At 43.3% G+C, this 12,459-nt stretch overlaps 1 protein-coding gene across 2 annotated transcripts in view; it reads left to right on the forward strand.

Annotated features, from left to right (window-relative positions):
- LOC115477153 (sodium- and chloride-dependent betaine transporter-like) overlaps positions 1-12,459 on the forward strand; it is a 165,342-nt gene that overhangs the window by 130,390 nt on the left and 22,493 nt on the right. For both annotated transcript variants that reach the window (XM_030213790.1, XM_030213791.1), the window contains exons 9-11: positions 342-466; positions 1,634-1,746; positions 6,309-6,446. In XM_030213790.1, coding sequence (XP_030069650.1) covers positions 342-466; positions 1,634-1,746; positions 6,309-6,446 — 376 coding nt within the window. The remainder of the gene's footprint in view (positions 1-341; positions 467-1,633; positions 1,747-6,308; positions 6,447-12,459) is intronic.

The following is a 12,459-nucleotide window of genomic DNA, read 5'->3' on the forward strand; positions in this document are numbered from 1 at the left end:
TAACTGCCAGGTTGTTTTAGACACATAACATGAGGCTGATTTTGAGCCAGAAATAAGATTCAGGTGTCTGTTTGAAAGTCCACCTCTTACTCGTGGGATGCCTTACCTCCTGAGCTGGTTTTTAAAATCTACTACTTTCAAAATATACAATTCATAGTTTTTAGTTTAAAAAGCAGTTCTGCAATAAAAGATTCATGGGGGCCATCAATTAACATATATCAGCAAAACAAAAAGGCAAAATGCCCTTTCATGCATATCTTTGACACCTGGACCCATTTCTCACTTTACTGGATCCTGATGTACTGAGACAACAATGTTCTTTTCCTTCTCTTTGCCTGCAGGGACTGCATTGCACTCTGCTTCCTGAACAGCATTACAAGCTTCGTTGCTGGCTTTGCCATCTTCTCTGTGCTGGGTTTCATGGCCCGTGAGCAGGGTGTACCCATTTCACAGGTGGCTGAATCAGGTATGCACTGTCTGCCAGAGTCTATATGGCTCGCCTATAGATCCACGTTGAAATCCAGGTGTATTCTATAACAATTTGCATAACTTAATTGGCTTAACAAGCCAATCAGCATATTTAACAACATTTACCAAGCAATAATGGGCACTAATTGGCAATAATTAGAATTGACGTGCATAACTCATTTAGCTGATTATGTAATGAGCTGCGGTTAAAGTCTAAAGTGCGCAGTTTAAAAGGGCTTGGCTGGAGGGGAATGGAAGCTTCGTGGACGTTCCAAAATTCACGCATGCTGTTATAGCATACAGCCCAGTGTGCATATATCTACATGCCGGTATTTACATCATGTTTTCATTGGTGTAAATGGACGCGTGTAGTTTTAAGTGCTGGGATATCAACTAAACATATTCTATATGAGATGGGCGTCCTTGGTTTCCATTATTGACGAAAATCTAAAACGACCAAGTCTAGGGACGACCATCTCTAAGGAAGACCAAAATTTCAAGATTTGGGCATCCATGACCGTATTATCGAAACAAAAGATTGACGTCCATCTTTTTCGATAATACGGGTTTCCCCGCCCCTCCATTCGGGACATTTTGCGAGGACGTCCTCAACAAAACTTGGGCATCCCTTTCAATTATGCCCCTCTTTATAAATCAAACCCAGAGTCCATAATCATCAAAAGTGATAGACCCTTCTGGAACATTCTTCTCTAACTCCCTTTTCACCCCACAGTAAGCCCTTTTTTGCTGCGGTAAGCATGCATTAGTGCTTAACATGGCTTAGTAAAAGGACCCTTAAGCATATTACACTATTAGTCTCCACGTTCTAACTGGTCCTTTTAATTTGCGCTCTTTACTGCAGAATGCAGTAGTGGTATCATGGTGATGTCGCATTTAACATGATCAAAGTCATGCTGTTGCATTCTTTATCTCTTAAGTGTGATCCTTTGGGGATTAAAGGTTAATGTATCACCAGAATTAATGTGGTACATTTTATTTTATGGTATATTTTATATGTATGAAATCATTGGTATTTTGGTTTTATGTATTTGGCATATCTGTAATGGCAATAAGCTGGGGAAAGAGAGATGTATTTGATATTTGTGTGATTCTGTTGGGCAGTGAATAAAATGCCTTCATTCAATGTGTTGTTTCTTACCTACAGGACCAGGTTTGGCATTCATTGCATATCCAAAGGCTGTGACTATGATGCCGGTGTCTCAGCTCTGGTCCTGTCTCTTCTTCCTTATGTTGATCTTCCTGGGACTAGATAGTCAGGTACAGCACATATTCCACTGAAAATAAGAGACTTTATTGCCTTGACTTCTACTTGAATTTAGATTTTAGCTTTAATTTTTGCCTTTTCAAAATTCAAACTCAAGATGAGTTATACTTTCCTTGCCAATGTGGCCAACCATTTAAGTTGTACTGGAGGCAATAGAGAGTGAAGTGACTTGACCAAGGTCACATGGAGCTTTAGTGGGAGAAACAGGGTTTGAATCCTGGCTTCCCTGGTTCTCAGTCCACTGCTGTCACTACTAAACTACTCCTCCATTCTCTTTCCTTTTCTCCTGTGTCATGTCTTACCACTGCAATATCTCTCATCATCATCTCTGATATTTTGGGGCCCTTTTCCTAAACTGTATTAGGCACTTAGGGCTGGATTCTATAAATGGCACTCAAAAATGGCCACTGGAAAAGCTTGGTGTTAACTGTGATTCTATAAAGGGTGGAAGCAGTGGCGGCCCTACCATTAAGCCAACTGAGGTGGGGGCCTCAGGTGGCACTCTACAGGAGGGGCACTCTCCCCTTCACTTCTCAACCCTCTTCCCCATATTTGTCTTATTTTTTTCTTTTCCAAAATATGGCAGTGGCAGTGATTCCCATAGACTGTGCTGCCGCTGTCACCGGCCTCTTCTCCCTACCTCTTGACGTAACTTCCTGTTTCCTCAGAGGTGGGATGCAGTAGAAAGAAGAGACCGGTGCTGGCGGCAGTGCAGCAAGGCAGCCTATGGGAATCGCTGCCGCTGCCACCTTTTGGAAAAGAAAAAATAAGGCAAACATGAGGAAGAAGGTTGAGGAGGGAAGGGGGAGATGCCAAACTGGGCGCAGGCAGTATCTCATCCCTGCCACGAGCAGCAGATTGCCTTGGGCCACCCCTGGGTGCATGCCCTTTATAGAATAGTGTTTATTGCCAATTCCCATGTACTAACTTTGAGCACCAGACTTATCTCAGCTGAAACCTGGTGTAAATGCTGGTGTCCAAGTTGGGCATGCTGACCTATTATTCTGTAACAATGCATGCAACGTTACGAAACATCCCTGATGCACCCATGCCCCTCCCATGGCTACATCCACTTTTGAGTTGAATGCTATAAGATATGGGCACCCAGCATTAGAGAATAGCATGCAGCTAGATGCGCAAGGAAATCCCAGTTGGTGCCAATTAATGTCAATAAGTTGTATGCATCAAATTATTGCTTGTTAATGGCTCATTAGCTAAGTTATGCGTACATCTCGGGATCGTGTCCAAATTTGGACCCAAATCCGGGCACCATATAATAGAATCCGGGGCTTAACTTATGAATTGGCTCATGTTAACTGCTATCACATAAATGTGGTAACTGCTTTTGCATTATTTTTACAATTACCATGTGCTAATTCACACTTCTAAGGGCATTTTGTGTAGGGGACATAACTAGGTGGGGCATGGGTGGAGAATGGACGTGGAGAGTATAGTGTGTGCCAACTACCACACAGTAGCTGAAAATTTTGCAGCTAGCATGGGTCTACTTAGCACCTCCTAAATAGGAGAAGCTAAGTGTATCTACGCTAACTGCGACCAGGGTACCACAATCTAATGGACATTTTAATGTGCAACCTGCAAAAGAAATGCTGGGTACACACCCTATATATGCCACGCTAAATTGCTCCTACCACACATTAATTTCTTGCATTAAAGTGCAGTAACTGCAAAATATATCAAACTCTAGAAAAGGACCCATTTAGGCTGTTTCCTTGTTATGCTTTGAGGAAACCTAAGTAATAGTCTTTCACACTGTATTATACTCCCCTTCCCACCCCACCCTATATATTTTTTGTTTCATGCTGGTTAGGTTCAGCATGTATATGGTTCACATGCTCAGGCACAATCCTCCTGCACTTTACCCTTTGATCAGAGATAATAGCACACATACATTTGCATGCTATTATCTCTGAACATAGGGGCAGTAAAGCCCCCCCGCACTGTTCCAGTGCTATTTTTAGAGCACTGTTTAGAACAGCGTGGGGCTTTCAATCATCTGCCCATTAGTCTTTAGTGCCAGAAGTTTTCCCTCTATTTTAATTTCCCATCCCCAACTCAATGCTTGGCTGAGGTGTCTGCCTTTGGAGCTTGGTACAATTGAGCTACAGTATGTATATGTCCAGTAAAAGGGTATTTCTATAGCTGGGAGCTTGTATTTACATGCCACTTGCATGCATAAATGTACAAAATACTGGTACTTTTGCAGGGAACATGAGAACATAAGTGTTGCCATACTGGGACAGACTGAAGGTCCATCAAGCCCAGTATCCTGTGTCCAACAGTGGCTACTCCAGGTCACAAGTATTTGGCAAGATTCCAAAAAAGTAAAACAGATTTTATGCTGCTGATCCCAAAAATAAGCTGTGGATTTTCCCCAAGTTCATCTTAATAATGGCTTATGGAGGTTTCTTTAGGAAATTATCCAAACGTTTTAAAACCCTGCTAAGCTAACTGTTTTTGCCACATAGTTCCGGAGTTTAACTACAAGATAAACTCTTGTATGAGGAGAGACTTGAGGACTTGAACATGTGTCCCCTGAGGAAAGGAGAGACAGGGGCGATATGATAAAAATCTACTATAATAAAACTCACCCTCAACGTTCTGAGGACACTGACGTCAGTGAAGCCAAGCCCTGACTTCCTTCAAAAAGGTTCGAAGGTTCGTGGTGGTGAAGCCACCAGAATCGCTCCGGGCCCCGCCCTCGAGGGCGGAGCAATGGCAGAACAACGAACGGGTTGGCAGGGAGGGTGGGAAATCGCTCCGGGCCCCGCCCTCGCGTCAAACGTCATGACATTGGGGGCGGAGCAATGACAGAACAACGAAGGGGTTGGCCAGGGAGGGGGGGGGGGGGTTCCCGACGAAAACCTTGCGCCCGTTTCATTTGCTCTGAAACGGGCCTCTTTTACTAGTGTTCAAATATTTGAAAGGTATTAATTTACAAACAAACCTTTTCCAGAGATAGGAAGGTGGTAGAACTAGAGGACATGAATTGAGGTTGCAGGGAGGCTGACTCAGGAATAATGTCAGGAAGTACTTTTTCACAGAGAGGGTGGTGGATACCTAGAGGCCAATAATCAGAAGGGTATGGTTGCTAAAATGGCACTTAGGTGGCTATCTGGCGCTGAATATTGCCACTGGTTAGTGGCTTAAAGATAGCTGGTTATATCACTGATAACACTGGCTATCTGCTGATTTTAAAAGTCAAACCAGCCATATTTGGCTGCCACAATATATGGAATAACTTTGATCTGTCTGACTTAAACCAGCCACCGCTGAATATCAGCTTGGCTGGTTAAAGTCGGACCGGCCAAAGTTAAACCGTATATTCAATTCCCAGTTAGCACATGGCCTTTACCACAGGAGCCCTTACTGCCACCTATTTTGTAGGTGCTAAGGTCTTCCGTGCTAACCCCATGGTAATCAGGCAGCGTGCAGCAGCGTGCCCGTGCTACCCGATTAGCACAGGGCATGCCTACTCTCTGCCCATAGTCACGCCTCCCACGCTGAAAATTAAAAAAAATATTTTCCGCATAGGATTAGTGCATGCAGATTGGCACACTACCATGGGATGCCTTAGCATGTCCCATGGCAGTGCTTTTTCGAGTGTGGTAGGCTGCTGCGTAGGCACATGCTAATGCCTACTGCAGCTTAGTAAAAGGGCCCTTACCTAAGTTATACACATAAGTGGGAGGCCTGCCAATCTAAATGCCCCCTAGCATTTGTGTGCTATGCCACTTAAGTACACTGTTACAGACTTAGGCACCCTGCTTGCACTTATGCATCTAACTACTAGTACTCTGTAAATATATCCACACAAAGGACACATAAACAAGAGCATTCAGTTATAGAACTGCCCTTTTAATCCTTGCACTGCTGAGCTTAGAATATGAGAGAAAAACAAGTCATTAGTGTAGCTAGGGGGTGGGCCTAGGTAAGCACAGGCCTAGCCATTCTTGGCTCAGATCCACCCTGTCTGGTACCCAAAACACTTCAGCAGCAGCCAGTTCATGCCCCTGTTTCCCTTTCCTCAGCCCCTGGATTGGACATTCCCCCCCCCCCCCCACACCTGCAGCTCAGCAACACCAACCTCCCCCCCCCCATTCTACCTCAGCACCTTCACAGTGGAATTGTGCTGCCTGTTCTGGCTGCACAGGCTTCCCTCTACCGTGTCTGGTGGATGCAACAGAGGGAAGCCTGTGGGACCAGTGGATTTTGCATCATTGCTACCACCAGTGCAGATGTTGAGGTAGAGCGAGGAGGGGAGACTTGCCAGGCTACAGGCAGGAGAAGGGGAGCAAATGCCAGATTTGGGGCAAAGAGAGGGAGAGATGCAGGACAAAGTGGGTGGGGGGAATTTTGTAAGGTCCACCCATCTTAGCTCTGGGCCCACCCAAAATGACAGGTCTGGCTATATCCATGTTAATGAGAGACTGGAAAGTGAAATCAAATTGTAAAGGGAGAATGCTTACTATAAAAGCATAAGAGCAATGACAAAGAAAATGAAATTTTCTAACCTTTCATTGGTGTGACTCAGTTTGTCTGTGTAGAGAGCCTGGTGACAGCTATTGTTGACATGTACCCAGCTGTGTTTCGCAAGCGTTTTCGACGGGAGCTGCTGATCTTGGGGATTGCAATTATGTGTTATCTGATTGGACTGCTTTTAGTCACTGAGGTAAGGAAATGTGTTTGCAAAATATTTACCCCCAAATTCTATAAGAAAGTGTTAAACATTGTGTGTCAAATTTGGGTGTGCACCCAATTTGCATATGCAATTTAATTGAATAACGAGCCAATTAATGCTGATAATTGAGATTTTAACAAGCATTGGAATTAATTAAAATTCGCGTGTGTAAATTTAAGTATGGGATCAATGCATTAATTTCATACACGGGCCCAAAAAGTTGACATGGCCATGGGTGGGTCATGGGCGGATAGGGACACTCCTTTAATTTACATGCATTGTTATACAATAAAGTGGACCCATGCCTAATTTAGGTGTGGGGATTTGCACCAAGGTTTTATTGGTGTAAATGGTCGCACCTAAATGTAGTCATGGTTCCTCGTGCTAAGTGCTATTCTATAAATGGTGCCTAGCTTTAAGTGCCATTTATAGAATAGTGCTTAGAGCTATTTTTTTCGGTGCTGTTTTTTTTAGGTGCCGTTTATTCGGTGCTTTTTTTAATAGAAAAAAAGGTGACGGTACTCATTATGGGCGGTGTCACCAGATATGGCTCCACCCTTATGATAACCGAACATATAAAGAGGAATCCAATAAAATTTATATGGAAATATAATGTTTGATTTTAACAAACTATTTCTGAAAAGCAAGGAAAAGACCTCAAAACGCCCGACCGCTTACTTTCAGTTTTTCAGCGGCTTTAACTGGGGGCGTGGTGTTCATCACTGGTCATAAAAACCTTGCTTGGAAAGAATTATTTTAACTTTTAATTTATTTCTAAATAGATTTTAACAATTTTGCTCTTTTTGCAAGAAACTTTTTTTTAAATATATTGACAATATGAATGCTAACTTCAAATTTTCTTTGGTTCATGAAAACCTTCACTGATTCTCATGAAGTGCTCTAAAGTAGCTTTACAAAGATAAAGTAAAGTCGAGCACTTATCTGTAGGGGGGGAAGAAATGGAGAGGAGGGTTGTCGGTTAAGGAGCTGAGGACGGGAAGGAGGGACCCGAGAGCTGCCTGCAGTGCTGTGCCAACCCTGCATTTGGGGGGGCAGCAGCCAACGGAAGGTCACGGTTGGGCTGGGGAGGCTTAGCCTCTCCAAGCCTCTTATAAGGGGCGCCTATGATGTGAATTAATGCAATGTTTATTATAATTGCCTGGTTCTAGGTGTGGGTGAGCTAGTTTAGATTTACAGGCCTTCCCCAAACTGAATCAACCTGGTGTTTGGGTTTGCAAAATTCTTTATTTTTGGAGGGCAATGTCTTCAGTTCTGCACCCTGTTGTTAAAATATATGCTATTGCTCAGTAGTGCCGCTACTGATAAATAGTCTGCATGCCTGACCACACAGGGAAAAACCTGAAGAAATGAAATGGGAAATGTTGTTTCAAACAAATTTAATTTAAAAACATTTATACACCTTCCACTCAAGCCCTAGGTAGTTTACACATTTGCAAATCAGATATATACTAACATTAGACAAATTATTAGTATCATCCAACTCAAGCAATCATACATAGTTATTATACACTTTTACTGTATAATCTCCAGAAATGTATTAGGAAGTCAATATTCAAAGCAATTTAAACAGCCAGATAGGGCTCTTAGCCATTTTCAGTGGCACTTAACTGGTTAGTGCTGCTGAAAATGACTGGTTAGCACTTGAAGCAAAATGGCTGTTTTGGTGGACATTCCAGGGAAAGAGTCAACACTTGGCTGGTTAAGTGTTGATATTCAGCACTTAACCAGCAAAGCTAATGGCATAAACAGGACTGCATAAAGGTCACTCCTATCTTTATATGGTGCCCCATAGCTAGAGTGGAGGAGTAGCCTAGTGGTTAGTGCAGCAGACTTTGATCCTGGGTTACTGAGTTCAATTCCCATTGCAGTTCCTTGTGACTATGGGCAAGTCACCTAACCCTCCATTACCCCAGGTACAAATAAATACCTGCATATTGTAATCAACCACAGGTATTTGCATGTGCAGAGGGCCCCCTCTATAGCACCCAGTAGTCCTAGTCTCAATGTTTAGGGCTCCTCTTTCACTCAGGGTGATGGTTCTTAATTTATCATCATTTCTTAGAATCCTTCTCTGATGTATCCTCGGGTAACAGATCACCTTTCTGGTACACCTGATGCACCCCCTGTCACCTTTCTTGGGAATATAACCCTGGCTTCTCAGCTTTCACAAATATGCAAATTAGATACACCAGATGCAAATCCACTTTATTAGCACCCTGCTCCAGTCTTGTGGGGGAACAACTTCTTTCCAGCTTATCATTCAACTTGTTTCTTCTCCACTGAGCCCACTTATTTGGGAGACCTGTGTCTCAGTTTAAAACAGCCTCCTCCCGTGGACAGGACTTTCATCACTCACTTTAACTTTACAGTCCTGTCCTCCACCCCACAGCTGTTAGTCAACTTCAAATAATACTCAGTCCCATTACTACCATAGCCAGGTAAGTACATTCTTGGTTTTTAGAGGGATCCTTCTCTCTCTGCTTCCAGGGGATCTTCTTCAGCAGGCTTTATCTGTTTCATCCCCCAATTCCTCTCCTAGCTCCTCTGGAGGTGCTCTTTATATAGGGCTGCTAAAAGCCCACCACCCCTCCCCCCTCTGGGCCCCTCCTTTTAGTTCTGGAAGAGTCTGGAGCCTTCTTCTGTGTGCCTCTTCTCTTAAAGGGGGAATCCTTTGCTATGGGTCCTCCCTGGTCCCCCTGTTCAAGCCTTGGCTGGAGCTCCCTCTAGTGGCCCCTTCAGGTCATTACCCTGATGTCCCATTGGAGCTCCCTCTAGAGACCATATCATGGCATTTTTCCATCTTTTCTGTAGGAGAGCGCCCTCTGGCGGCCTCCTCAGGGTAGGGCAATCCTGTGTTATCACAATATACTATGTAAACCGCTTTGAATGTAGTTGCAAAAACCACGGAAAGGCAGTATATCAAGTTCCAATTCCCCCCCCCCCCCCCTTAAGTGCTGAATAGCACTTAACTGGCTATGATATAGCTGGTTGCAGACACCTGTAAATTCAATGCCAAAGCCTGGACATTGAATTTCTGGGCATAACACCAGTGGCATTCAGCAAAACACTGAGTGTTACTGCCAGCTAAATTTTCACCCCTTCAACCCCTACATGTCCACTAAACCAGTACCTCAATGGCCAAGCAGATCTTTCTCAAATTCCATTACCCATCAATATTACGTCTTACTCAGATTCATAGGTGGCACCAGCAACTCATCTTTCCCAGTGATACTAACAAACTGCAATTTATCTCTAATTGCAGCATTATGGAATCATTTCAATGACCCCTATCAGTGTTTACAGTAAAGCAAATGCTTGGTAAAATAGGGTTTTATAAATCGCACTGGAAAAATCAGTGCCAACCCCCCCCCCCCCCCCCCCACACACACACACACACACACACTTAAGTGCTATTCTATAAGCTGTGTCTAAAGTTTGGCGCAATTTATAATATAGCACTTAAGTGCAAGGGATGTACATACATTTAAGCGTGTCCATTTGTTCCAATGAAAATGTGGTGCAAGTTCCCCCCTGCCTAAATTTACGTGTGGAACCTCCTTATTCTATAATTGTGCATGTAACTCAAATCCATGCCCACGCTCTTGCCCTGAAATACCCATGACTCTCCCAGTTCCACACCCCCTTTTCTGGGACACACATAAAATGTAGACACATATATGTTAACTGATTTCAATTAGCACCAATAATTGCTTGTTAAAAAGCTAATTATTGGTGCTAATTTGCTTATTCAATTAAATTGCACATGCAAATTGGGTATGTGCCCAATAAATTGAGCATCCAAGGTTAAAAAGGGAGAAATCAAAATTCGGAATTAGCTAAATAAAAGAGAAGTATAACTAGTTACCTTTTATATGGAGCCTGTTCAATTCATTGAGAGCTTCCTTAAGATCCAGGAAAAGAAACCAGATATCACACGTAGGCAATAGCTCTAGTTTTCTTGGCCACTCATTTGTAAACTCAGTGCTGCTCACTATCCCTTGGATTCTATATATGGACGCCAGTTCAATATGTGTGCGCATATTGATATATATGGGCACATACCCTTTGTAGAATGGCACAGCGCTGATTTTTCCGGCACCAAATTTTGAACGCAATTTATAGAATTTCCCCTATCTGAATAGTAGCACTAAATGTTCATATTTTATTTAAACACCACAGCTGGCATTGGAAAAAAAAAAACATCAATGGCTGTGTTCAAATGTGGTCTCACTACCTTTTTTGGGTGGCTTTCCAAATAGTGGTAATGTTTAGGAGCCTGCTGTTTTCTAGCATAGAAGACTACAACAATATGTTGTTTAGATGTGATGTCTGTTAGCTTTCTTTGAAGTTATAATATTTATGTTGATTGTTCTCTGCTTTGGATTATAGAGGTAGGTGGGATGTAAGTGAAATAAACAAAACAAAAAAAAATGAAAGTACCTCACATTGAAGTTAATATTACCAATTTTATACCATTACATAAAATGGAATTGTAAATTACCTCCCAGCCGATATTCAGCACTATTTAACCAGCCAGGAATGACTCCTCGCTGGTTAAATAGCACTCAACCGGCTATTCGTGAATATTCAGCGAGAGATAGCTGGCTATCTCCGGCTGAATATTTGCGGCCAGTGCATAGGTCTAGATTCTATATATGGTGCCTGAAAAATCCATGCGGTAAAAAAATACACTTGAGCGTATTCTGTAAAGTTTGCCTATATTTTATAGAATAGGCTTAAATTTCCACATGGTATATAGAATATGCTAAGCACCTCTCCACATGACCAAATTTGGTTGCATCCATTTGGGCCATATTTTACTTGGTGTAAATCCCAATGCCTAGATTAAGCGCAGAGCGGGTGTATTCTATAATAACTAGTAAAAAAGCCCCGTTTCTGATGCAAATGAAACGGGGGCTAGCAATGTTTTCTTCTGTGTGCATGTGGGAGTGTGTGTGTCCCTGCCCTCTGGCCTCTCTCCCCTCCCCCCTCTGAGTCCTTCACTGTTACAGAGCCAGCGATTTGATTTCGTGCTCTGCTGTTTTCCTTCACTGACTGTGTTACAGAGAGGGCGGGGCAGACACTCATAGGGAAACCGGATATCTCACCCCCTTCACACTTCCGGCTGGAGGCTTCATAGAACGTTGGTGTTGCTTTTTATATAGAGAGATGTGCATAGATTTTAGAAACACTCATTCCAAGCCTAAAACCATGCCCCCTTTTCAACTGTGCAACTTGGAATTTACACGCACATTACACTTAGCGAGTTATGCGCATAAATCATTATTAATGCTCATAAGTGCTGACAATTGCTTGTTAACATGCCATTAACAGCACTGATTAGCTAGTTAACCAATTAAGTTACACACATTGCTATAGAACATGCTTTGATTTCGGTGCAGAAATTAAGGCAATATATAGAATCCCGAGGATAGTTGCTAACTGGATATATCACATGATATAGTTGGCTAGCCGCTAGTATTTAGTGCATTGCTGGCCTGCCATTTTGTGACAATGTAAAAGCGGCCATTGTAGAGAGATTTAACTGCCCACTAAAGTCTAAAATGTGTCACACTTTCGCTATGTAGATGTATTACAGGCTGTGCTATTTAGCTATAATCATATTTACCAGCTTGGCATGATCAGAGGGTTTAGCATGAGTGCACCAAGGAATACCGCCAAGCTCATTTAAATGACCAGCTGCAGTATTCCGCCCAGTGGTGGACTGACCATACGGGCAACCGGGCAGTGCCTGAAGGCCCAGAGGCTCTCCCCCCCTCAGCCCTCCCTGGTCTCATCTTGAAGGGCCCTGGTGGTCTAGTGGCCTCTGTGGGGGCAGAGGGGAGCCCACTCTTTCCTGCCTGCTGCCGCTGCTCTGTCCGGCACCACCGTGTTTTAAAGATGTCTGCCAACACTTCCTTCAAGGCTGCCGAGACCCGCAAGACTACCGCAGGAAGTCTCGACAGCCATTTTGTAGGCACGG

The sequence above is a fragment of the Microcaecilia unicolor genome, chromosome 9, assembly GCF_901765095.1.
Source record: "Microcaecilia unicolor chromosome 9, aMicUni1.1, whole genome shotgun sequence".
In the NCBI taxonomy this organism is placed as follows: domain Eukaryota; kingdom Metazoa; phylum Chordata; class Amphibia; order Gymnophiona; family Siphonopidae; genus Microcaecilia; species Microcaecilia unicolor.